We start from the raw sequence: 24199 nt of genomic DNA, 5'->3' as shown, positions 1-24199 counted from the left end.
TTCTTCTTCTTCTTTTTTTTTGAGACGGAGTCTGGAGTCTCGCTCTGTCGCCCAGGCTGGAGTGCAGTGGTGCGATCTCGGCTCACTGCAAACTCCGCCTCCCGGCTTCACACCATTCTCCTGCCTCAGCCTCCTGAGTAGCTGGGACTACAGGTGCCCGTCACCACGCCTGGCTAATTTTTTGTATTTTTAATAGAGACGGTGTCACCGTGTTAGCCAGGTTGGTCTTGATCTCCTGACCTTGTGATCCTCCCGCCCTGGCCTTCCAAAGTGCTAGGATTACAGGTGTGAGCCTCTGCACCCGGCCCCCTTATCTTCTTTTTAGTGTGACAGATGCTGGAGTAGATATCTGGATCAATTAGACTTCTCATCAGTCTCATGGATATCCACTGATTTTACTTACCTATGCATTTATTCGCCCAAGTGAATTTTAAGTAAGATCAGCAGTAGCAGCTTGGAAAATGAAGGAAAGAAATCAGAAGCATAAATGCCACCCAAGCAGGTCTTTGGAGTATATGCACAAGTATTTCCAAATTTGTAACCAAAGGCAGGCAGGACTTGAACTTGGGTGATAGGTAGAGTACAGAGTTTTTGTTTGTTTGTTTGTTTGTTTGGTATTGGGTCTTGCTCTGGTGCCTAGGCTGGAGTACAGTGGCACGATATTGGCTCACTGCAAACTTCGCCTCCCGGGTTCAAGTGATTCTCCTGCCTCAGCCATCTGAGTAGCTGGGATTACAGGTGTACACCATCATGCCTGGCTAATTTTTGCGTTTTTAGTAGAGATGGGGTTTCGCCATGCTGGCCAGGCTGGTCTCGAACTCCTGACCTCAGGTGATCCACTTCCCTTGGCCTCCCAAAGTGCTGGGATTATAGGTGTGAGCCACTGAGCCTGGCTTGGAGCACAGAGTATTATTAATAAAATAAGTAGGTAAACAATTAGCGGGGTATGGTGGTGTGCACCCATGGTCCCAGGTACTCTGGAGGCTGAAGTAAGAGGATCACTTGAGCCCAGGAGGTCAAGGCTGCAGTGAATCATGATTGAGCCACTGCACTCCAGCCTGGGCAAGAGAGTAAGAGCTTGTCTCAAAATAAAAATAATAAATAATAGTAAATTTAAAAAATAAAATAAGTAGGACTGGCATTGTGGGAGGTGTGAGGATGATATACATGATACCTTAGATGTTAGTTTATTTGATAGTTTCCTTCCCATTCAGCTATACTTCCCAGCAGCTTTGGAATAGAGACCTAGAGACAATACATCCTTGTTTTACAGAACGTTCTTTCACAGTGAGCTCCTAGCAGAGTCTGGTACAGAGTGGAGGGTGAGAAACTATTGCTGCTCAAAGGACTATCAGAAACTGTACATGACTTTGTGCATGGCATCCACTTTTCCTTCCCTAGGGATTTTGAAAGACAATGAATAAATAAAGAATGGCTTTGAACAATCAATGTAAGTAAAGAAACAGGAAATGTCATTTCTTAGCTTAATTTATCAACAAACATCTTAAATAAAAAAGAACATGTATCACAACCCTAGGAAAATCCCTCTAAAATTTTTCCCTGACCATAATATTGCAGATTAGGAAAACAGCTTAAGGTATTTGATCCCTTTTGTTGGAAAACTATTCCCACTAGCAGGACTGGCATCTTGTTATGTTTCCCATCTGGTGTAAACACAAACTTGGCCACACTGTAATATCTAATCCTGTAATTCATTAATTAAATAAAAACAAATTAAACACAGCTAATATTTATATCATAAGATTATTGAGGATTAAATGAAATAATTCATATCTAGGGAAACATAAAAAGTACCTAAATAAGTTGTACGCTGGGGTCCTCTGAATTTGATCTTGAGTTGAATCGTGTCCCCCCTCCAAAAAAAAAAAGATATGTTGAAATCCTAATCCCTGGTAACTATGAACATGATCTTATTTGGAAAGGTCTTTGCGGATGTAATAAAGTTAACATGAGGTCATTAGGGTGGGCCCTTAATCCAATATGACTAGTATCCTTATAAGAGGGGAAGACAGACATGTGAAGACAGAGGGACACATGGAGAATAATATGTAAAGATGGGGGCAGAGATTGGATTGATGCATCTACAAGCCAAAGATTGCCAAGGATTGCCAGCTGTCACCAGAATCCAGGACAGAGGCATGGAACAGATTCTTCCTCAGAGCCCTAAACATAAACAAACAATGCCAACATCTTGATTTTAGACACCTTGCCTCCAGAGCTGTGAGATAATAAATTTTGGTTGTTTTAACCCACCCAATTTTTGGTTCTTTTTTACGGCAGCCCAAGGAAACAGATACATAAGGACTTGAGTGCAAGTGGTTTATTTTGAAGGTGAGTCCAGGAACCATTTCTAGCAGGGTGGGGTTGTGAGGCAGGGAAGCAAAGGACACTAATAGTGTGTGCTGATGAGTAGGATATCTCTGCAGGTGGAACTCAATCTTTGGGAGACAAAGTGGAAGATGTCTTAGAGCAGGGGTCCCCAACCCTGGGACCACAGACCTGTACCAGTCCGCCGCCTGTTAGGAACTGGGCTGTACAGCAGGAGGTGAGCGGCAGGTGAGTGACATTACTGCCTGAGCTCTGCCTCCTGTCAGATCGGTGGAGGCATTAGATTCTCATAGGAGCTTGAACCCAACTGTGAACTGCACATTCGAGGGATCTAGGTGGGATGCTCCTTATGAGAATCTAACTAATGCCTGATGATCTGAAGTGGAACAGTTTCTTCCTGAAACCATCCCCCACCCTGATCTGTGGAAAAATTATCTTCCTCAAAACCCGTCCCTGATGCCAAAAAGGCTGGGGAGCGCTGCCTTAGAGGTGTTCTACCTCTGAGGATTAAGGACATTGGTATGTTTTTGTTATATTTTATTGGTATATTAGCTTTCTATGGCTGCTGTAACAAATCATCACAAATTTGGTGGCTTAAAACACAGAAATTTATTCTCTCACAGTTCTAGAGGCTGCAAGTCTGAACTTAATATCACTGGACTGAGCTCTAGGGGAGAGTTTGTTCTTTATCTCTTCCCCTTTCTGGTGGCTGCTAGAATTCCTTGACTTGTCTGCATCACTCCAATCTCTGCCTATTGTGGTCACATTACCTTCTTGTCTGTCTGTGTGAAATCTCCTGTCTCTTAAAAGGATCCATGTGATTGCCCACTTGCATAATCTCTTCATCTCAAAATCTTTAACTTAATCACAACTTTGCCTGTATAAGTTAATATTCATGTTTCCAGGGACTTAGCCTTCATATATTTGGAAGTCATGTTTCAGCCTACCACAATTGCTATAGTTATCCTTCAATTACCATTTGTTGTTGATTGAAGGATGCTTCCAGTGGAAAAATCTGTGGCACTTCAGACCTGCCCTACAGGGGTCCAGAAAAAGTCCTTAAGTGAAAATTTGCAAGTGCTCAGAGGACTTTTTCAGCATGTATGGAACAGGAAGTACTGAGGATATGTAGACGAGACACCAACAACATTTGTGTAGGGCCCCCAGGATACCTCCCCCACAGCCCCTTGCGGCTTTCTTTCTGTGTCCTGAATAAAAAATTAGAGTGCCTTGACTGCTCTGTGACCTAGCCATCTGCAGGTTCATCCCAGCAGGCTTCAACACAAACTGGGGCCTTGAACAGTCCCAGGCACTGGTAAAAGTATCTAAGTTGTTGCCCAAAACACTGAAAGTACTGGCTCAGGCCCTGAGTCACATACCTTAAACCCTCATATAAACTCCGTACCCTGACCCCCTCACTGTGGACATACCTAGGTCCACACCCCTTTTCTGTCACTGTCCATCATGAGGATTGCTACAGCACTCTGTAGGTAAGTTCTCCTAACAATTGTTTTGGGTTGATCACCCCAGCATTTGATGCTTCTTTCGGCCAGGCACGGTGGCTTACGCCTGTAATCCCAGCACTTTGGGAGGCCGAGGCGGGCGGATCACCTGAGGTCGGGAGTTCGAGACCAGCCTGACCAACATGGAGAAACCTTGTCTCTACTAAAAATACAAAATTAGCTGGGCATGTTGGCACATGCCTGTAATCCCAGCTACTCAGGAGGCTGAGGCAGGAGAAGCACTTGAACCCGGGAGGCGGAGGTGGAGGTGAGCCGAGATCGTGCCATTGCACTCCAGCCTGGGCCACAAGAGTGAACTCTGTCTCAACAACAACAACAACAAAAAATGCTTCTTTCTATGGCATCCCAACTGGGGGCCTTTTCTCGAGACAGTTTGGGACACACCATTGTGGGAACTTCCCTGTCGCTGCTTTTGTTTGTTTTTGAGATGGTGTCTTGCTCTGTTGCCCAGGCTGGAGTGCAGTGGTGAGATCATAACTCACTGCAGCCACTAATTCCTGGCCTACCACTGCTTTTGGGGTGATTCAAGCTGTGGGTTCAGCAGGACAAAAAATCTGCTACATCATTATTCTAATGTTTGCTATTATTTTGGTTTTTGGTTAATACTTTTAATAATTATAATTATTAGCTATCTTAACCTAATTTTCTGATGCACCACAATATAAATTATTTGTACTACCTGAGTGACCTTGCTTAGAACAAATTATCCCATCTATTTAAACTTTGTCCTTTCTCCTGATCTCATTTAGGTATACATTGCTCTATGACTTCCTCTAAAGCAGCTTTTCTTTATTTTTTAGCACCTATGTGATCTTTTCTATTATTCTCTATTTGGTAATTCATAATTATCATTCTCAACTACACGCAAACACACACACACACACACACACACACAATTTCTCAACAATATTTTAACATTTTCAAAGGTAGAGACCATGATATACGTATTTTCAAATCCTTTTTTTTTTTTTTTTTTTTTTTTTTTTGCGATAGCCTCACTCTGTCGCCCAGGCTGGAGTGCAGTGGCAACCTCATAGCTCACTGTAGGCTTGAACACGTGGCCTCAAATAATCCTCCTGCCTCAGCCTCCCAAAGTGCTGGGATTACAGGCAGGAGCCACAATGCCTGGACAGTAATATCTAAATATTACTTAAATATTACAGTTATGTTTTTTTAGCTCTCTGATAGTGAGTTGTTTTTTTTTCCCCTTGGCTGTAGCACTATCTCAAAGGTCTGAACAGAGATTCTAGACTCCTTCCCTCCCCTGGATTTTATTTTGCTTTAGTTTAGTTTTGTTTTTGTTTCCCCTGAATTTTAGGAAGGGAAACAGAAAGAGGCCTAGGCAGAGCCAAGCACTTCAACATAAGGGAGGACTGTATATTGTACAATTCCAGGGGCGTCACTCAGTTTATTTGTAAAGATAGCAAACTTTTTTTTTTTGATCTATGACAGTGAAGTGTCTTAAGGACATGGAAGCTTTTTCTAATTTCCACAGGTCCCCTTTGGGTGAGCGGTAGGGCAACCTGCCTGCCTCTTTTATGTCTAAGATGATTGACAGTGATAACATCCAATTACGATGTTTATTTTCTAATTTGTGATACTGAAGTGTGGGCTTTTTCTATCGCCAAACACTTACTACAAAGTGACAAACATTCATATAGTCCCTTATTATAACTTATGTAAATTATCTTGTGGTACTGGAAAAAAAGAAGCCTTATTTATTATTCCATGTCCACTTAGTGACAGTTTTCAAAACTGTTTGTTTATAGAAAATGGATTAATTATAATACGGTAAATGGCCAAGAAAGCCCTTGCTTGTTGACAAAGATCTCTGGAGTATTTGGGATTCTAGCTGTGGGTAAAAGAAAGAAATAGGGAATGTTACAAGAGGTACAAGTGAAAAAAAATAGTTCTTTTGAACATGGTAATGTGAAGTCCCGTGGTTAGGAGGTAGAGCTGTCCAGGAGGCAGGTGGCTACAAGAATGAAGCTTGGGGAAGAAGTATAGGCTGGACAAAATCTCTTTGTAATAGGTACATGGATGAAATCACGCTGGAAGAGCAAGTAGAGCAAGAAGAGTGGTAGACAAGTGGGCCAAGAGTAGAACCCTGAGAGTCACCTACATTGAAGAAGCCTAAGGAGGAAGAAATGGAGGTAGGAGGAGAACCTGGGGAACAGGCTATTAGCAAAGCCAAGGGAATCAACATTCTAATGTGTGAAGGGAGATACGTGTAGCATCAAAGGCAGCAGAGAGATCTAGTGAGGTTAAATGAGAAAGAAGTAATGTAATTCCGTACACAATTAGAAAAAACTCACAACACTTTGGAGGTTCTTGGTGACCTTAATTAGATCAGTTTCAGCGGAATGTTATGGGCAAAGCCACGTAAGTCCTTAACAGACTTCCTGAAAGTGCTAACAGGAATCTCCAGGTACAATCCCTATGATACCAGTTTGGGAAAGCCCAGTGACCCTTATCAGCTCAAGTGTCCAGGAAAGCTCTAAGGGATCTAAGAGGATCTGGAGTCCAAATGGGGCTTGGCAGTGGATTGAGTGAAGAAGAGATGACACAAAGGTGGACACACAGAATTAAGAAATCAGTAAGATTAAATGGAATTAAAACGAATCATATAAACTTCCATTTTTGAGTATTTTCGAACAACAGGCTGCTCGAATTCAAGATGGGAGAGATTTAGCTTGGCAACAATTGCTTTAAAATGATCCAGAGATTTTAGTTGACTGTAAACTTGAAATGGGCCAAGAGTATGACACAGTTCTTAAAAAAGCTAGCACATGCTGGGCATGGTGGCTCATGCCTGTAATCCCAGCACTTTGGGAGGTTGAGGTGGGAGGACTGCTTGAGCCCAGGAGTTTGAGACCAGCCTAGGCAGTATAGCAAGAACAAATCTCTGCAAATAATATAAATTAGACGGGCATGGTGGTGCGTGCCTGTAGTTTCAGCTACCCAGGAAGCTGAGGTGGAGGATCCCTTGAGCCTGGGAGGTTGAGGCTGCAGTGAGCTGAGAGCTGCCACTGCACTCCAGCCTGGGCAACAGAGAAAAAAAAAATAAAAAAAGGCCATCTTTATATTAAAAAAGAAAATACTAGCACAGGATTGGGCTATGACAATAGAGAAGAGAAAGTGGAGACGCTAAAAGAATACTTTTTTCTGGAAGTAGGGACAAGTAGGAAAAGAGGCACATAAAAGAGCAATTAAAGGGAGATAAGTTTATTAGAACAAATCTTAAAAATGGAAGAGATTTGAATATGTTTATAAGCTGAGGGGAAGGATCTATTAGAGGGGGAAAGAACACAGGAAAGAAGGGATAATTAATGATACAAGAATCTGATGAAGCTGGGAGGAGTTGGTTTTGAACTGGAATGGGGATGCCTCATCCTTGGAGAGACTGGAAGGAAGGCTAAAAGGATGGGAGTGACTGTAGATATGTTGATATGCTTGGGAGGGAATTCAGGCACTTGGGAAGAGCACAGGCTGATGTTTTCCACTTGTTTGATGAAGTAATACTCCAGCGGGACAGGCTCTGCTGTTTCTGACACTGTGTGGAAGGAGACAGAGCAAGGAAGAAGTTGGAAGGGAGGCTGAAAGAAGAGTGCCAGATGGACCTCTTGGTCTTTGTGGTGGGATCAGGAAATCGGTACTTTTTTCCCTCAGTCTCTCTAAGAGCAACACTATTCAAGGGGCTCAGAACCCTTTGAGCCGCACTGCTGGCTTTTCCCACCTGCTCAGGACTGCGAGGCCAGACTCTGTGTCAGGGCCATGCTCAAAAATCACAGACTCAAAAAAAAACCCACAAAAAACTTGAAGTGGAATGCTTAAATTTATTGAGAAAAAAAGTCTTTGAGAGACAAGCATTTTGATACTCTTATTCTTGCAATCCATAAAACTTCCTGTAAAAATGAACGACTTTAGGCCGGGCGCGGTGGCTCATGCCTGTTATCCCAGCACTTTGGGAGGCCAAGGTGGGCGGATCACGAGGTCAGGAGATCGAGACCATCCTGGCTAACACCGTGAAACCCCGTCTCTACTAAAAACACACAAAAAATTAGCTGGGCGTGGTGGCGGGCGCCTGTAGTTCCAGTTACTCGGGAGGCTGAGGCAGGAGAATGGCGTGAACCCAGAAGGCAGAGCTTGCAATGAGCCCAGATTGCGCCACTGCACTCCAGCCTGGGCGCCAGAGCAAGACTCCGTCTCAAAAAACAAAAACAAAAAACGACTTTGGTGAAATTACTAAGCAGACAGAATTTACCCAAAGTTGTAAGATACTGAAATGCAGATACAGTTTTTTTTTTTTTTTTCCAGACAGTCTTGCTCTGTCACCCAGGCTGGAGTGCAGTGGTGCGATCTCAGCTCACTGCAACCTCCGCCTCCTGGGTTCAAGCGATTCTCCTGCCTCAGCCTCCCGAGTAGCTAGGATTACAGGCGCACGCCACCATGTCTGGCTGATTTTTGTATTTTTAGTAGAGACAGGGTTTCACCATGTTGGCCAGGCTGGTCTCGAACTCCTGGAACTCAGGTGATCCACCAGCCTCGGCCTCCCTAAGTGCTGGGATTACAAGCGTGAACCACCGCACCCAGCCACGGATACAGTTCTTTATCAGATAATGGTTAAAAATTAAAGCAAACGCCGGGCGCGGTGGCTCACGCCTGTAATCCCAGCACTTTGGGAGGCCGAGGCGGGCGGATCACGAGGTCAGGAGATCGAGACCATCCTGGCTAACACAGTGAAACCCCGTCTCTACTAAAAAATACAAAAAATTAGCCGGGCGTGGTGGCGGGCGCCTGTAGTCCCAGCTACGCGGGAGGCTGAGGCAGGAGAATGGCGTGAACCCGGGAGGCGGAGCTTACAGTGAGCCGAGATCGCGCCACTGCACTCCAGCCTGGGCGACAGAGCGAGACTCCGTCTCAAAAAAAAAAAAAAAAAAAAAAAATTAAAGCAAAAAAAAAAAATTGCAAAATAAAACACTAAGAATCACAGACTTTTAAGTGACCAAGGCTGATGAGAAATCATTCGCCATGCTACAAACACGTCGAGGGGCAGGCATTACACAAAAGAAATAAGCTTCTTTCTGCCCTCAGGACTGTATGGAGGAAAAAGACTACGAAAATCAGTATCTATAACAGCATGAGATAAGCAACGTGAGGAGAGGCACAAAATGCAATGAGGTGACCGAAAAAACTAAGTCCTCTCGTTCTGAGAGGAGGAGCCCGATTTCCCCAAGGTTTTAAAAGAAATAAATAGGGCGAGAGTCAAAGAATCATACTCAGATAACCTTGCAAAATGCGCCCCTCCCGCCCGGCTTCCCGCCTTTGGCACCGACGCCCCTCGGGGCTTCCCTCGTGCCAGTCCGCGCGCGCACGCCGGGGCGCAACCGGCCCAGGGCCGCGAGACAGTCACCGCGAGAGGGCGCGAGCCCGAACCTGTCTACGGAAGTCCCGCCCTCACTTCCGGCGGCGGAGGATTGGGAGGGACTGAAGGCCGCTTCCGGCTCTGGTAGTGTAGGGGCTTCGGCACGTGTGTCATTCCCCGGGATTTGTGTAGTAACCCTGCTTCTGGTGAACTTGTCTGGCCGGCATTCATTTAAGGCCTAAGGATGAAGGCGGTAAGTGTCCTCGAAAGCCCGGTCGCCGCGGCCTAGGGCCCCTCCGGGTGATAGAGTCACTGCCTGAGTTAGCTTTTAGGCAGGTTTTCACCCGTGTCTAGGGGGCGGTGGTTTAGACTGGGGGCTTTCCATTCCTTACACCGAGCTCATCCTTGGTTACCCACTGTGTGCGCGCACGACTTCAGAGTATCAGGAAGAGACAGGCATGGAGTTTTGCATGCGTGGGATTTCATACTTTGAAGGAATTTTTCAAGACCGTCTTTCGAACTCGTTTTTCACAAATGAGAAGCAGGGTCCTACCCTCAGCGAGTTTATAATGTGAGTCACGGTACCCATGAAGGGTGAAGAGATAGAAAAGCAAGTGGTTTGTCCTGGTTCTCACAGAAAATAAGAGGTAGTCCTGGGGTTCAGGACTAACTTTGGGATTTCTGAATGAGGAGTCACCAGCAAGAGAAGTGGAATCCAAAGATCCGAATTCAGTTTTGCCCTCCTTAGTTTATGGGTCTTTTGGCAGCTTCATCAGTAAAGTGAGGATAACAGCAGTCAGTACTCAACTAGGCTGTTAGAGGTGATTTGTTGTAGCACTTTGTAAATAATAAAATCGTAGATAAATGTAAATTTTATTAAAGACAGCCAGCATTTTGCTTTGAATGTGTTAAACTACAGGTGTGTTAAACTAGCCTTGAATAGCCGCTTACCACTACTAGGATCAGTGGTTCTTAACCTGTTTGGGGATCGTAGAACCCTTTGAATTGCTGTGGATTGGGATTGAATAACTGATGCTGTAGCGCTCTTCTGTAGGATTAAAGCCATCGTTTGGTTTTAGCTTTTATATGCAAGTCTGTGGCTGTGGGACATTGAAATTGTGGAATTGGTCTAATGAAATTTGTAATCAGTTCTCTTTAACCTGATTTAAAAAATAAGTTTCTGGGTATGCAGTATTCTTTCTGTTATTTTCTAGAGAAGAAATAAAAAACAGATCCCAAGCTTTCGCAAGTTAATAAAAACTAGTAAAGTCAAACTTGAAAACAAGCTGAAAAATAAGCAGTTTAAACAACAAAGCACTCTCAAGAAGTACCGAAAAGAACAGAGGAAACTAAGGCAAGCTGTGAAAGATGCTGTGTCTAAGAAACCCATTCCATTGGAGAACCCAAAGGAAAAGCGACCAGGTAATTGTGAAAACATCATGTGCTCTGGTTTCCATTGATTTATTCTGAAGTGTTCTTCATGGAAATAACTTTGCTTTCTAGTAATCGCTTTTCTTGTTCTCAGATCTTCCTAGAGTGGGTAAGGATAGTAGTCCTATAGGACTGCTATAAAGCATATATGCTTTATCACAGTCAGTATGAGAAAACATTTCAATACAGTATTCATTCAAGCTTCTGCTTTTAGTTTGTCTGGAAAGCAGATCTGAAGATGCACTACTTGAAAAACAAACTGTAAGTACTCAGTTACATAAATATTGGGCAGTGTGCCAGTGCTGCCACTTTCCCATTCACCAGCAGTTAGGTAAGGTAAGAACATTGCTTGTCTCTGGTTCATTCTTCACAGTATTGCCAAGGTACACTTCTAAACTTCTGACTTTCTTTTCATGTGGAAACTTGGGGTGAAATTGAGTTGTAATTGTCATGGTTATTTTGTAAAACTATCTAAAAATTCTTGAGTACTCAAAACATGTAAGGAATATGACTATTTTGAGTCAGGCTAGTTCTACAACTTTACTGGTACTTTTAGGGTATTCTTATTTGACTATATCAGATTATTAGACAACTATTCAGTCTTCTCAGGTCCATTTTTAAAAAAATATTATTATTATTTTAAATAGACAGGGTCTTGTTCTGTCACCCAGGCTGGAGTGCAGTGTGCAAAAATAGCCCACTACAGCCTTGACCTCCTGGGCTCAGGCAGTCCTCCTGCTTCAGCCTCCAAAAGTGCTGGAATTGCAAGGGTGAGCCACAGCACCCAGCTAAAGTTTTTTTTTTTTTCTAATTTTGTGGGTACATAGTAGGTGTATATATTTATGGGATACATGAGGTACTTTGATACAGGCATACAATGCATAATAATCACATCAGAGTAAATGTGGTATCCATCACCTCAAGCATTTATCTTTGTGTTACGAACAATCCAGTTATACTTTTTTAGTTATTTTAAAACATAAAATAAATTATTGTTGACTATAGTCATCCTATCTATCAAATACTAGATCTTTTTCTATCTAAGTGTATTTTTGTACCCATTAACCATCCCTACTCCTATCTCCTCCAACTGCCTTTCCCAGCCAGTGGTAACCATCATTCTTCTCTCTTCATGAGTTCAGTTGTTTTAATTTTTGGCTACCACAAATAAGTGAGGACATGTGAAATTTGTCTTTCTGCGCCTAGCTTGTTTAACTTAGCATAATGGCCTTTAGTTTCATCCATGTTGTTGCACACAGGATCTCATTCTTTTTTGTGGCTGAATAATACTACATTGTGTACATGTACCATATTTTCTTTTATTATTATTATTATTATTATTATTTTTTTTTTGAGATGGAGTCTCTCTCTGTTGCCAGGCTGGAGTGCAGTGGCACGATCCCGGCTCACTGCAACCCCCGACTCCCCAGTTCAAGTGATTCTCCTGCCTTAGCCTCCCGAGTAGCTAGGATTACAGGCGCACACCACCACATCTGGCTGATTTTTGTATTTTTAGTAGAGCCGGGGTTTCACCATGTTGGCCGGGATGGTCTTGATCTCCTGATCTCGTGATCTGCCCGCCTTGTCCTCCCAAAGTGCTGGGATTACAGGCGTGAGCCACCGCGCCTGGCCCCGTATTTTCTTTATCCATTCATCTGTTTATGAACACTTAGGTTGTTTCCAAATCTTGGCTCTTGTGGATAGTGCTGAATGAACATGGGAGTGCAGATATCTGTTCGGTATACTCATTTCTTTTTTTTTTGGATTCATGCCTAGCAGTGGGTGGGATTGCTGGATTATATAGTAGTTCCATTTTTAGTTTTAGTTTTTTGAGGAACTTCCAAACTTTTCTCCATAGTGGTTGTGCTAATTTACATTCCCACCAACAGTGTATGAGAGTTCCCTTTTCTCTACATCCTTGCCAGCATTGTTACTGCCTGTCTTTTGGATAAAAGCCTTTTTAACTAGGATGAGATGATATCTCATTGTAATTTTGATTTACATTTCCCTGATGATCAGTGATGTTGAGCACCTTTTCATATACCTGTTTGCCATTTGTATGTCTTCTTTTGAGAAATGTCTATTCATATCTTTTGCCCATTTTTTAATGGGGTTATTAAATTTAGAAGGCTCATTTAAAGTAGATAGGAGTGCCATTCTGTGCAGTGTGTACATTTATATAGCAAGATTTACTAGGTTTTTTTTTTTTGAGACGGAGTTTCACACTTGTTGCCCAGGCTGGAGTTCAGTGGCGATTTCTGCTCTGCTCATTGCAATCTCTGCTCTGCTCATTGCAATCTCTGCTCTGCTCATTGCAATCTCTGCCTACGGGATTCAAGTGATTCTCCTGCCTCAAGCTTCCCAAGTAGCTAGGATTACAGGCATGTGCCACCACGCCTCACTAATTTTTTGTATTTTTAGTAGAGATGGGGTTTCACCATGTTGGCCAGGCTGGTTTTGAACTCCTTGCCTCAAGCAATCCACCCGTCTCGGCCTCCCAAAGTGCTAAGATTACAGGTGTGAGCCACCGCGCTCAGCCAAGATTTATGAGTTTTAATGGGTCAGGAAGAATTGTAAGTTCTACTAGGAAAGATGCTAAGATTGTTTTATTCATAGTTGAATCCTCAGCACTTCAAATAGTGCCTGGCACTTAGTTGACTTTTTTTTTTTAAATAAAAAGAGGAGATGGAGAAAGAGAGCAAGACGCAGACAGTGAGCAGAAAGAGAAGTTAGAATGATCTGTTGTTGGGATTTTGTTAGATGTGAGTGCCTGAAGTGTTGAAAGAAAAATAGTTGAGGATATTGGCAAGAGTGTGGTTGAAGTGATAATCTTGCAGTCTAAGTGAGGGAGTGAAGACAGAACACACTGGTAGATAGAAAGTGGAGTGGTCAGTGGATTGAAAGGTTACATAATTGGTTAAGGAAGAAGTGCTGTGGAAGTAACTGAATGGGAGCTGGAAGGATAAAAGCTTGTGGTCAGAGAGAGGGGTGAGCACCAGGGTTTGGAATGTGGCCATTAGAGAGGCTGGCTGAAATGGAATACGAAGTGAAAGTAATTGGAGATGAGAAGGAGCTGAGGGGCTAAGTCATTGGTTTTCAAACGTCCTGAAAGGCATTTCAGAATATGTGGAGACATTTAGTTTTTGGTTGTTACAATAACCTGGGAATGCTATTGGCATTTAGATTGCAGGAGTCAGAGATGCTAGCATTTTTCCAGACTCAGAACATCCCAGTACGACAAAGAATTGTTTGCCTAGCATATTAGTAGTTATTCCATTTAGAAACACTGGGGTCAGTTGTGAGCCATGGCCCCCCCGCCCCCCCCCCCCCCCCATAATCCCAGCATTTTGGGAGGCTGGAGTGGGAGGATTGCTTCAGAAAGCGTAAGCTTTTCCTGTTTAAACCCAAAATGCAGAGAGTTCTACATCTCTGATACTTGTTTCTAATTTTTCTTTGTGTGTGTGTGTGGTACAGGTAAAAGGATTGAGAGGGAAGAAGAGGAAGAAGAAGAAGCCCTTCCTTTAGATATGATGGATGAAGATGACTTACAGTTAATGAAGGATTTAGGACAAAGAGCATCTTTTCTAACAAGAGATCTTTCTTCTAGGTAATACTTCATTTGGGTTATAATCATTCATATCCATTTAGTCTTAAAAACTTGGTTCTGAATTTCACTTAGGTAGTTCAAGGTGTTCACCTTTGAGCACAATGTTTACAAAGAATAAAGTATTATTTAGCTTATTTCCTAAATAAAGGAGGTTCATGTATAAGGCAAGCTGATTTCATTTAATGTACATCTTTCTTTTGAGTCTGAATAGTGAAGTAGAGTGAATGGGGGAAGAATGCTGTTCTCACTTTGAGGTATTGGCAGAACAGTTCTGAGTTCTTTACGGCTATGATTTCACTTAATCCTCATTACCCTGCTGGTAGGTCTTATTCCCATTTCCAGAGGGGAAACTGATGGTTCTCTGCAGTCACAAGTGTCTGGAATTTAAACTTGGACCTTTTAAACTCCAAAGTCTATGCTATACTCTAAAGATTTTGGGAAAGTAAGAGTCACACTTGGTTTTATGAACTGTTCTTCAAAAAGAATCTGCTGTAACTTTCACCTTTATTTTGCATCTAGAGGGGAAACTGGATGTAGCCAAAGTTTGAGTTTGTATGGTAGGTTGTTTACCCATTTCATTTATTCATTTGCTGTTTGAGTGCCTGCTATGTGCCAGACACTAGCCTAAGTGCTAATATCCATATACCTATTGAAAGTTGGCTGGTGGTTTTTCTGTACTTTTGAAATGATAGGTCTCTAGATAACTTTTTAGATCTATTAAGACTGAAAATTGATCTTTTTTTCCCCTGCAGTGAGCCTGTTCATGCGAAGAAACGGAAGCATGAACGCATTATAGATAAATATGAAAAAATACCAAGAACTCTGCAAACTGCACCAGAGAAGGAACTGATTCATTTGCTTCCTATCAAAGATAAAAGTGGTATAATCCCACAGACTAGGGAGAAGCCAGGTGAATCTAATGAACTGGTAATATTAGTTGAACTTTTACCCCCTTACTGATATCATGTGTTTTTTTTCACTCAAAATTTAATTTTACTTTGATTTTACCCATATCTACAAAATATTCAATTAGTCTTATAGCAAGCTTGATGATTTGGGCCAGAATTATAGATTATCTCAGATACCAATTTGTACTGTGAGGACAACTGAATCTACAAGGTTCAGGTGATTTTCTTTTCACTAAATTTTGTTGTTTCTAAAATTAGAGCATATTAACTGTTCTTGATTAGCTTTCTTTTTTAATGTATCTTCTTTTGTATGTGAAATAAAACAGAAAAGTTCAGATATCAAAGATGTGAAGTTACATGGTTTATAACAAAGCGCATACCTATAAAACTACTATCCAGACAAGAAAAAAAACTACTGCTAGCTTCCAGAATCCTCCCTTGTGCTCACCTCAGTCACTAATTGTGCTCTTCCCATAAAAGTAACTGCTATCCTGAGTTTTATCGTAATCACCTCCTAGCATTTCTTTACAGTTTTTACCACTTAAGTATATATCACAGTTTTAATACACATGTTTTCCATATAGTTACTGATAGTAACAAAGATGAAGAGGATCAAGAAGAAGAGAGGGAACTTGAGGAAGGTAATATGTCTTTACAGTTACTAAATTGTTAATTGAGAATTTTTTTGCATAATAGTAAATGTGAGTTAATTTTAGATGAAATCTGGAAGGTACATTTTGGAGTACTGCTCATTTCAGGGTCACTTTGAACATTTTTCCACATTTGAAAGCTTCATCTTGTGGAATTATTAATAGATTCTTTATTTTTTCGATTATGGAAAAATTTACACAATCGTATTTGTAATATCTAGGCATACAAGAAGTGTGTCTTGTTAATTATTACTGTTCTGAATTCCTTTTAATTGTAAGGGAAAGACTACTTACAAATAACTTTTTAGCTTTAAATTACAAAAGCGATTCTGTAGTATGAAGTCATTTTGATTTGTTTCTAGCACAATTATACTTGTATATGTTTCATATAATTGAATGTCAGTTTCTATTACCTAGGACCGTTTAATCAAAGTTGAACTGAAATAATGCATTTTATTGTTTGAAATTATATTAGTTTGGAATTTGTGACAGAACAATCTAGTTAAATTTTACTTTCGCTTAGCAGACCTCATTAATAGCAAAAATGAATTACAGGTCAACTGTTTAACTGTTTTCAGTCACCCATCATAAAACCATTACAGATTATGCTAGTGTTGATTAAATCTAGTTCCCTATGAATTTCCTAAGGTGGACATGTTTTTCTGTAGCCCAAAACTATGAAGTATTAGTTTGTATAAAGTAATATATAGTGTTAAAAACAAAGGAGAATATTCTGTACTTAAAAAAAAACTAAATAGGATTATCCTATTTGTTAATTAATATGAATTATTTTGGGCTTATTAGCATAGAAGCTAAGAATATGAGCTCTAGGCTGGTTGCACTGGCTCATGCCTGTAATCCCAGCACTTTGGGATGCTGAGGTGGAAGGATCACTTGAGCCCAGGAGTTTGAGACCAGTCTGGGCCACATGGTGAAACCCCGTCTCTATAAAAAACACAAAAATTAGCTGGGTATTGTGGCTCACCTATGGTCTCAGCTACTGGGGAGGCTGAGGTGGGAGGATCAATTGAACCTGGGAGGTGGAGGCTGCAGTAAGCTGTGATAGTGCCACTGTACTCCAGCCTAGGTGACCAAGTGAGACCCTGTCTCAAAAAAAAAAAAAAAAAAAGTTCTAGAATCAGACTGCCTGAGTTTGAATCCTATTTTCCTTTGGTTTATGAGCTTAGCCAAGTTATTTTCTCTTCCTTTGCTTCAGTTTTCTTATCTATAAAATGGGTCTAATGATAGTACCTGTATTGTTGAGGAGATGATGTGTAGTAGTAAATACAAAATTCTTAGCTGTCGTCATTATTATTATTACTGTAAAAATATTTTATTAAGATTCTCGGATACTTGTAAGCAGAGGAATATGTAAGGGAACATCTAATCTGTTTTAGAGATCATTGAAGATCCTATTCAAGAGCTGACCATAGAAGAACATTTGATTGAGAGAAAGAAGAAATTACAGGAGAAGAAGATGCATATTGCAGCCTTGGCATCTGCAATATTATCAGATCCAGAAAATAATGTAGGTAGTATTAATTTCTTTAGGCTCTTTGTATTAGGTATGGTGTAAATGCCTAATTGTTAAGATTCGCTTGTTACCTATAAGCATACACTAAAAGGAAAAGCATTAACTAAACATAGTAGCTGGGTTAGAGTAAGAGAGTAGACAGAATCTTAGCTTAATGCTATGTCTGAACTTAATTTCTTTTGTAATCCTAGAAAAGTTACTTAAACTCTCTGAATCTTATTCTCCTCATCTTCATATATGAAAATACTGGACATGTTATAACTCTAAAAATGTTTAAATTTATAAAATTGTATTAGGGAGGAGGAACCTGCTTGCAAATTTGCTTGACATACCCGTGGAGGTTTTAAAAAGCGTGCTACAGGGGAAGTGTATGGAATTAGTTCAGGAATATTTGTAAGTTGAAAATATTTTAAGTGAACTAGAGCCAAAGTTAAAGTGTTATTGTGCCATATGTATAGTGGTTGAGTTAGTGATGGTTATAACACATGAACTAGAGAAATCTGAGGTTTAATCTTGGCCCTGATAAGTACTATCTGTGAGACTTTGGGTAAGTTATTTATCCAAGACTCTTTCATCTCTAAAAAAGGACAGTGTCTTTTTCAAAACTTTGTGGTGAGGATTATATGATGAAATATACGTGAAGTCATATAAAATGATACTATTATTATTGTTATGCTGGTGTCCCCAGCATACTATTATAACAAGTATTTGTTTATGAAATGATAGAATAGCTTATTTACATTTATAGAAGCAAATTTCATGTGGGAACGCTTTGGAGTAGTACTCGTCCTTTTCTAATGAAGTGAGGGGAAGATTGGAGCAGAATTAGGGAAGAGAGATTTGGAATATTTCTTATGTGTATTCTCTCAATCATTACAAAACCATAGGCATAAGAGATTGATCTAATTTTACAGCTGGAAAATTGAGGCTTAAAAAACACAAGTGATTTATTCCAGATTTTAACAGCCACTGGATTGGAACCCAGATCTTCTACTCAGGAACCTGTGCTCACAGACAATAGTAGTTCATCAAAGCAGTCGAAACCATCATAGAAATTATCTTTGAAGCTCAAGTTAATGTGGCTATATTACATGTAATTCCTGATTAATTCATGTGTATGACTGATATATTTGGTTAATGTATATAACATTTTAGTATATTTTGAAAAGCATTTTTAGAAAAATAGGACACATGTACTTTAGGAAAATCCAGCAAAAAAGAATTTCCCAAAATAGCTAAATAATAAATGTAAACTAATTTTTTAAGGTCTGTATTTTTCTAACTATATGACAAAAATATGATTACTGATATAGTTTGGAGGTGTGTCCCCTCCAAATCTTATGTTGAAATGTGACCTCTGATGTTGGAAGTGGGCCTGGTGGGAGGTGTTTAGATTATAGGGGTGGATCCCTCATGAATGGCTTGGTGCCATCCTTGTGGTAACAAGTGACTTCTCACTCTGGTAGTTCATGTGAAAGCTGGTTGTTTAAAAGAGCTTAGAACCTCCCCTATCTTTCCTATGACATCCTGGCTCCCCCTTTGCCTTCTGCCTTGATCGTAAGTTTCCTGAGGCCTCACCAGGAGTAGACGCAGGCACCGAGCTTCCTCTACAGCCTGCAGAACTATAAGCCAAAATAAACCTCTTTTCTTTATAAATTATCCAGCCTCAGGCATTTCTTTCTAGCAACATAAGAACGGACTAATACAATTAATTACCTTATGACTTTAGTGACTTATCTCTTGGTAAAGTGAGCAGGGTCTGGAGTTTGGTGTGGCATGACTAGACTTGGAGTCATTGTGTGAATTCCGCTTGTTTTGCCGGATGTGGGGCTGTTGTCTTTTGTTCATAATTGTTTCGTCATGATTTCTCCAGCTTTATAAGCTATTTCTTTAACAGATTAAAAAATTGAAAGAATTACGTTCTATGTTGATGGAACAAGATCCTGATGTGGCTGTTACTGTTCGAAAGCTGGTAATTGTTTCTCTGATGGAGTTATTTAAAGATATTACTCCTTCATATAAAATCCGGCCCCTCACAGAAGCAGAAAAATCTACTAAGGTAATGCTAGATTGCTAGATATAATTACTATCTAAAATAACTAAACATTTTGGAGAGAGAGACTTTTTTTTTTTGAGGCAGAGTTTTACTCTGTCGCCCAGACTAGAGTGCAGTGGCGTGATCTTGGCTCACTGCAACCTCTGCCTTCTGGGTTCAAGTGATTCTCCTGCCTCAGCCCCCTGAGTAGCTGGGATCACAGGCATGCGCCACCAGGCCCAGCTAATTTTTGTGCTTTTAGTAGACACGGGGTTTTCTCACGTTGGCCAGGCTGGTCTCAAACACCTGACCTCAGGTGATCTACCCGCCTCTGCCTCACAAAGTGCTGAGATTACAGGCATGAGCCACCACGCCTGGCCTAAACGACTGCCGCGTTTTTTGTTTTTTGTTTTTTTAAATAGTACTGGGTGTATACTAGACACCCATATTTTATACTAATTTTGGGCTTTTAATGTTCTGATTTTAAAAAATGATTGACCTTTTTGGTCTTTTCAGACCCGAAAAGAAACCCAGAAGTTAAGAGAATTTGAAGAAGGCCTGGTTAGCCAATACAAGTTTTATTTGGAAAATCTGGAACAAATGGTTAAAGGTATATTAAACATATCTTCAAAGTTTGTAACATACTTAGCCTTGATCATGAAGGTGAATTCTGTACAGTGTTCTGTGTTGTGTAGTGAGAGGCAGGTATGGTCAGGAACAGAATCTAGAGTCAGACTTCCAGGGGTCAAATCCTGGCTCCACCACTTACTACCTATGTGATGGGAAAATTACATAGTCTTTCTGTGTCTCAGTTTTCCTGTCTAAAAAATGGAAATAATTATAGTACTTACCTTCCAGGATTATTGTAAGAAGTGACTGAGTTTGTAGATATGAGATGCTTTAAACAGTGCCTAGCATGTACTATACACTACATTTTATCAATTATTAGTATTATTGCTGCAGTTTTTAGTAAGTAGTTGTATTTTTGTTGACTACAATGCATTTAACAAAATACATTGTTATGAACAGTTGGGATTTATTCTGCTGTTTTTTATTTGGAGGCATAGTAGTCAGGGAAGAAGGATAACTAGAGGCCAGGCGTGGTGGGTCACACCTGTAACCCCAGTGCTTTTGGAGGCCGAGGCAAGAGGATTGCTCGAAGCCAGGAGTTTGAGACCAGCCTGGGGAATGTAGTGAGACTCCTGTCTCTTAAAAAAAAAAAAAAAAAAAAAAATTAGGCATGTTGGCCCATGCCTATAGAGCCCCAGCTACTGGAGATCTGAGCTGAGAGGATCACTTGAGTCCAGAAGTTTGAGCCTGCGGTGAGCTATGATTATGCCACTGCACTGTAGTCTGGGCAATAGAGTGAGACCCTGTCTCAAAAGAAATGAATAAATAAATAGAGGGATAACTAGAAATGGATATTTGCATGTCTTGAAAATGGATTTATGAGTCAATTATTTGGGATGATAAACTCTTAAACTCTTCAGAAAAGGAAGGACAGAAAAAAATAGGGGTAGGAATAGGGAAGACAGTTGGTTGCCTAGGCCAGGTGCTTTCATTTGGCCTAATTGGCTCATTTACCGAGCTTATTTACTAAGATCACCCATTGCTGTCAGCTGGAACAGGACCACTGAATCCTGTTGGCCTAATAAGGGCATAAAGGTAGTGGAGTATAGTGGGGTGGGGGTGGGTAGTATGGATATTGCTTCTATGTTCTGGTGTTCCAGCTGGCACCCTATTAGTGTTTGTTCTTCCAGTGAGAGGGCCTGGGAGTTTTTCTTTTGTTTTTGAATTTCTGAACTGTTTGGAAAGCTCCTGGGATCTTTGTGCAACCATCTCTGTCTGATAGAACTATAACATGAGCCACATATGTCATTTTAAAAAAATGCAGACACACTAAAAAGCAATGAAATTAATTTTAATAGTACATTATATATATTCAGATTATCATTTCAACATGTAATCAATTTTAAAAATTAATGTCTTACATTCTCAGTTTTTTTAGTACTAAGTTCAAATCTGGTTTGTATTTTATGCTTAGAGTGTATTTTATACTTAGAGTATATCTTAATTTGTATTAGCTGCATTTCAAATGCTCAATTGCCTCCTATATGTGGCAGTTAGTAGCCTCCATATTGGACCTTTCCTAAGCAGATCGAGCCATTATGAAGTCTTTTTTTCTTCTTTTTTTTTTTTTTTTTTTTTTTGAGACGATGTCTCGCTCTGTCGCCAGGCTGGAATGCAGTGGTGCAGTCACAGCTCACTGCAACCTCTGCCTCCCAGGTTCAAGTGATTCCCCTGCCTCAGCCTCCTGAATAGCTGGGACTACAGGCGTGTGCCACCCACCATGCCCGGCTAATTTTTTTTTTTTTTTTTGATTTTAGTAGAGATGGGGTTTCACCATGTTGGTCAAGATGGTCTCGATCTCCTGAGCTCGTGATCTGCCCACCTTGGCCTCCCAAAGTGCTGGGATTACAGGTGTGAGCCACCGTGCCCAGCGTATGAAGTCTTTTTTTAAGGGGTGTGGGAATGTGTGTGTGTGTGTGTTTATGTGTGTTAAAATGTACATTGATTGTAAAAGAAAGCCAATTAGTTTAACTTTTGACCAATGAGTAAAGTAACTACAGTTATCTTTTGATTAGATTGGAAGCAGAGGAAGCTGAAGAAAAGTAATGTAGTTTCCTTAAAGGCATACAAAGGACTGGCAGAAGTCGCTGTGAAGAGCTTGTGTGAGCTGTTGGTGGCACTACCTCATTTTAACTTTCACAACAACATCATCGTATTGATTGTCCCTCTCATGAATGACATGTCAAAATTGGTGAGTTGCTGTAAATGGTTATTGCTGTCCTCCTTAGAAAATTATACACCATGTGGGCCAGGCACGGTGGCTCACACCTGTAATCCCAGCACTTTGGGAGGCCGAGGTCAGGAGATCGAGACCACCCCAGCTAACATGGTGAAACCCCATCTCTACTAAAAATACAAAAAATTAGCAGGGCGTGGTGGCAGGTGCCTGTAGTCCCAGCTACTTGGGAGGCTGAGGCAGGAGAATGGCGTGAACTCAGGAGGCAGAGCTTGCAGTGAGCTGAGATTGCGCCATTGCACTCCAGCCTGGGCAATAGAGCGAGACTCTGTCTCAAAAAAAATAAATAAATGAATAAAAAAAAATTATACACCATGTGATTTTTTTTTCCCCCTACAAAATTCTTCTGAAGTTATTTATTGGTAAAATAATGTCAATTTATTAAACACTGTCTATCTGAAGAAAATTATCTGAACATAAGTTTAGTGTAGTGGTTCACAACAGGAAGCAAATTTGTCCCCCAGGGAACATTAGGCAATGTCTGCATACATTTTTGATTGTGATGACTGTGGTGGCGATAGAGTCTTAACTACTGGCATCTAGTGGAGAAAGTCCGTGGAGGCTTTTAAACATCCTAGGACAGTCCCCCTACAACAAAGAATTCTGTTACCCAAAACGTCAGTAGTGCTAAGGTTGAGAAACACTGGTTAAGTGTGACATTTTATTTTTCAGATATCTGAAATGTGTTGTGAAGCTGTGAAGAAACTCTTTAAGCAAGATAAATTAGGCCAAGCTTCTCTTGGTGTAATTAAAGTGATTTCTGGTTTTGTGAAGGGCAGAAATTATGAAGTTAGGCCAGAGGTGAGCCTTTCTTTTTTTACTTTGCATTTTGTTTTTAAATTACAAAGTTGATTTTCAGTTGTTATGAGGAATTTATTCCTTATAAGTGTATGAAGTAAAAAGTATTCAAGCTCCTTAAGTGTTTAACATGTCAACTCCTGAAATGTTTGATACTATTAACAGTTTGGTATTTATCCTTCTAGATGTTTTTCTTTGCAGATATAGTCATATATACTTGCTTATATTTTAAAATAAAAAATGGGCTTATACTTTGAAAACTGTTCTGGAACAGTTTTCGTTTTCTATGTTGTGAACTTACATATAGGGTTATCCCATTCTTTCTAATGCCTACCAGAGTATTCCATTGTGTGCCCTAATTGTTGAACAGCTGAGTTTTTTCTAGATTTTTGCTGCCACAGTCAGTGTTGAGAACATTTTGGCCATATTATTTTTTCATATTGTGTGAATATTCTGTGAATTAAATTTATAAAATGTAGATGCTGGATCCAACAGTAATCACATTTACAAACTCAAATTGTTGTTCAAAAACATTTAATCACTGTGTTCCTGCTAGGAATATGAGTCTCAGTTCCCTCCTACCTGCTCAGAATGTTACTATTTAATCTTTGTTAGTCAGGTAGGTGAAAAGTTTATATATATATAAACTTTTTTTACCTGCTTATTATTTGTCAATTTTTCTCTTAAAGTAATTGTCTTAATGACTTGTGATGAGTTTTTAGTACATATTCATTTTAATAAATATCTGCTATGTGCCAGGCACTTTTTTTAGGTCCTGGGAATAAAATAGTAACAAAAGAAACGAAACTATCTGTTTGTGGAGCTTGCATTACATAAAGAATATTAACTCTTTGTTACATAGGTTGCAGATTGTTCTCTTTTTTACTTTGCCTTTTAATTCTGTATTGAGCCTTATATATGAAGCTATATTTTTTGTTATGCACATAGTCTCCTCAATCCCAATTTACGGAGTCTCTCCGAGATTTTTAATTTTAATTTTTATATTTAAATATTTAAACCATTTGACATGTTTGTGTGGTATGAGTACAGATTTAATATCTGTGTTTAATATATGTAACGAATATATATTTTTATATAGTTTAATATATATTAAATATTTATATTATGTATAT

General features: G+C 40.2%; 1 protein-coding gene across 2 annotated transcripts in view; it reads left to right on the top strand.

The window, feature by feature from the left end:
• Nucleotides 1-9247: 9247 nt before the first annotated feature.
• Nucleotides 9248-24199, top strand: part of NOC3L (NOC3 like DNA replication regulator) — a 41206-nt gene continuing 26254 nt past the window's right edge. The window contains exons 1-10 of one of the 2 annotated variants that reach the window (XM_031015370.3): nucleotides 9248-9490; nucleotides 10452-10659; nucleotides 14143-14275; nucleotides 15028-15185; nucleotides 15768-15824; nucleotides 17231-17361; nucleotides 19265-19426; nucleotides 19919-20012; nucleotides 22048-22223; nucleotides 22941-23069. In XM_031015370.3, the coding sequence (XP_030871230.2) occupies nucleotides 9482-9490; nucleotides 10452-10659; nucleotides 14143-14275; nucleotides 15028-15185; nucleotides 15768-15824; nucleotides 17231-17361; nucleotides 19265-19426; nucleotides 19919-20012; nucleotides 22048-22223; nucleotides 22941-23069 (1257 nt within the window). In that variant the 5' untranslated portion in view covers nucleotides 9248-9481. The remainder of the gene's footprint in view (nucleotides 9491-10451; nucleotides 10660-14142; nucleotides 14276-15027; nucleotides 15186-15767; nucleotides 15825-17230; nucleotides 17362-19264; nucleotides 19427-19918; nucleotides 20013-22047; nucleotides 22224-22940; nucleotides 23070-24199) is intronic. The other variant, XR_008668945.2, reaches the window with a different exon arrangement.

The sequence above is a fragment of the Gorilla gorilla genome, chromosome 8, assembly GCF_029281585.2.
Source record: "Gorilla gorilla gorilla isolate KB3781 chromosome 8, NHGRI_mGorGor1-v2.1_pri, whole genome shotgun sequence".
Taxonomy (NCBI): domain Eukaryota; kingdom Metazoa; phylum Chordata; class Mammalia; order Primates; family Hominidae; genus Gorilla; species Gorilla gorilla.
The sequence above is the reverse complement of the archived record's forward strand: the minus strand, read 5'-3'. Positions and strand labels throughout refer to the sequence as shown.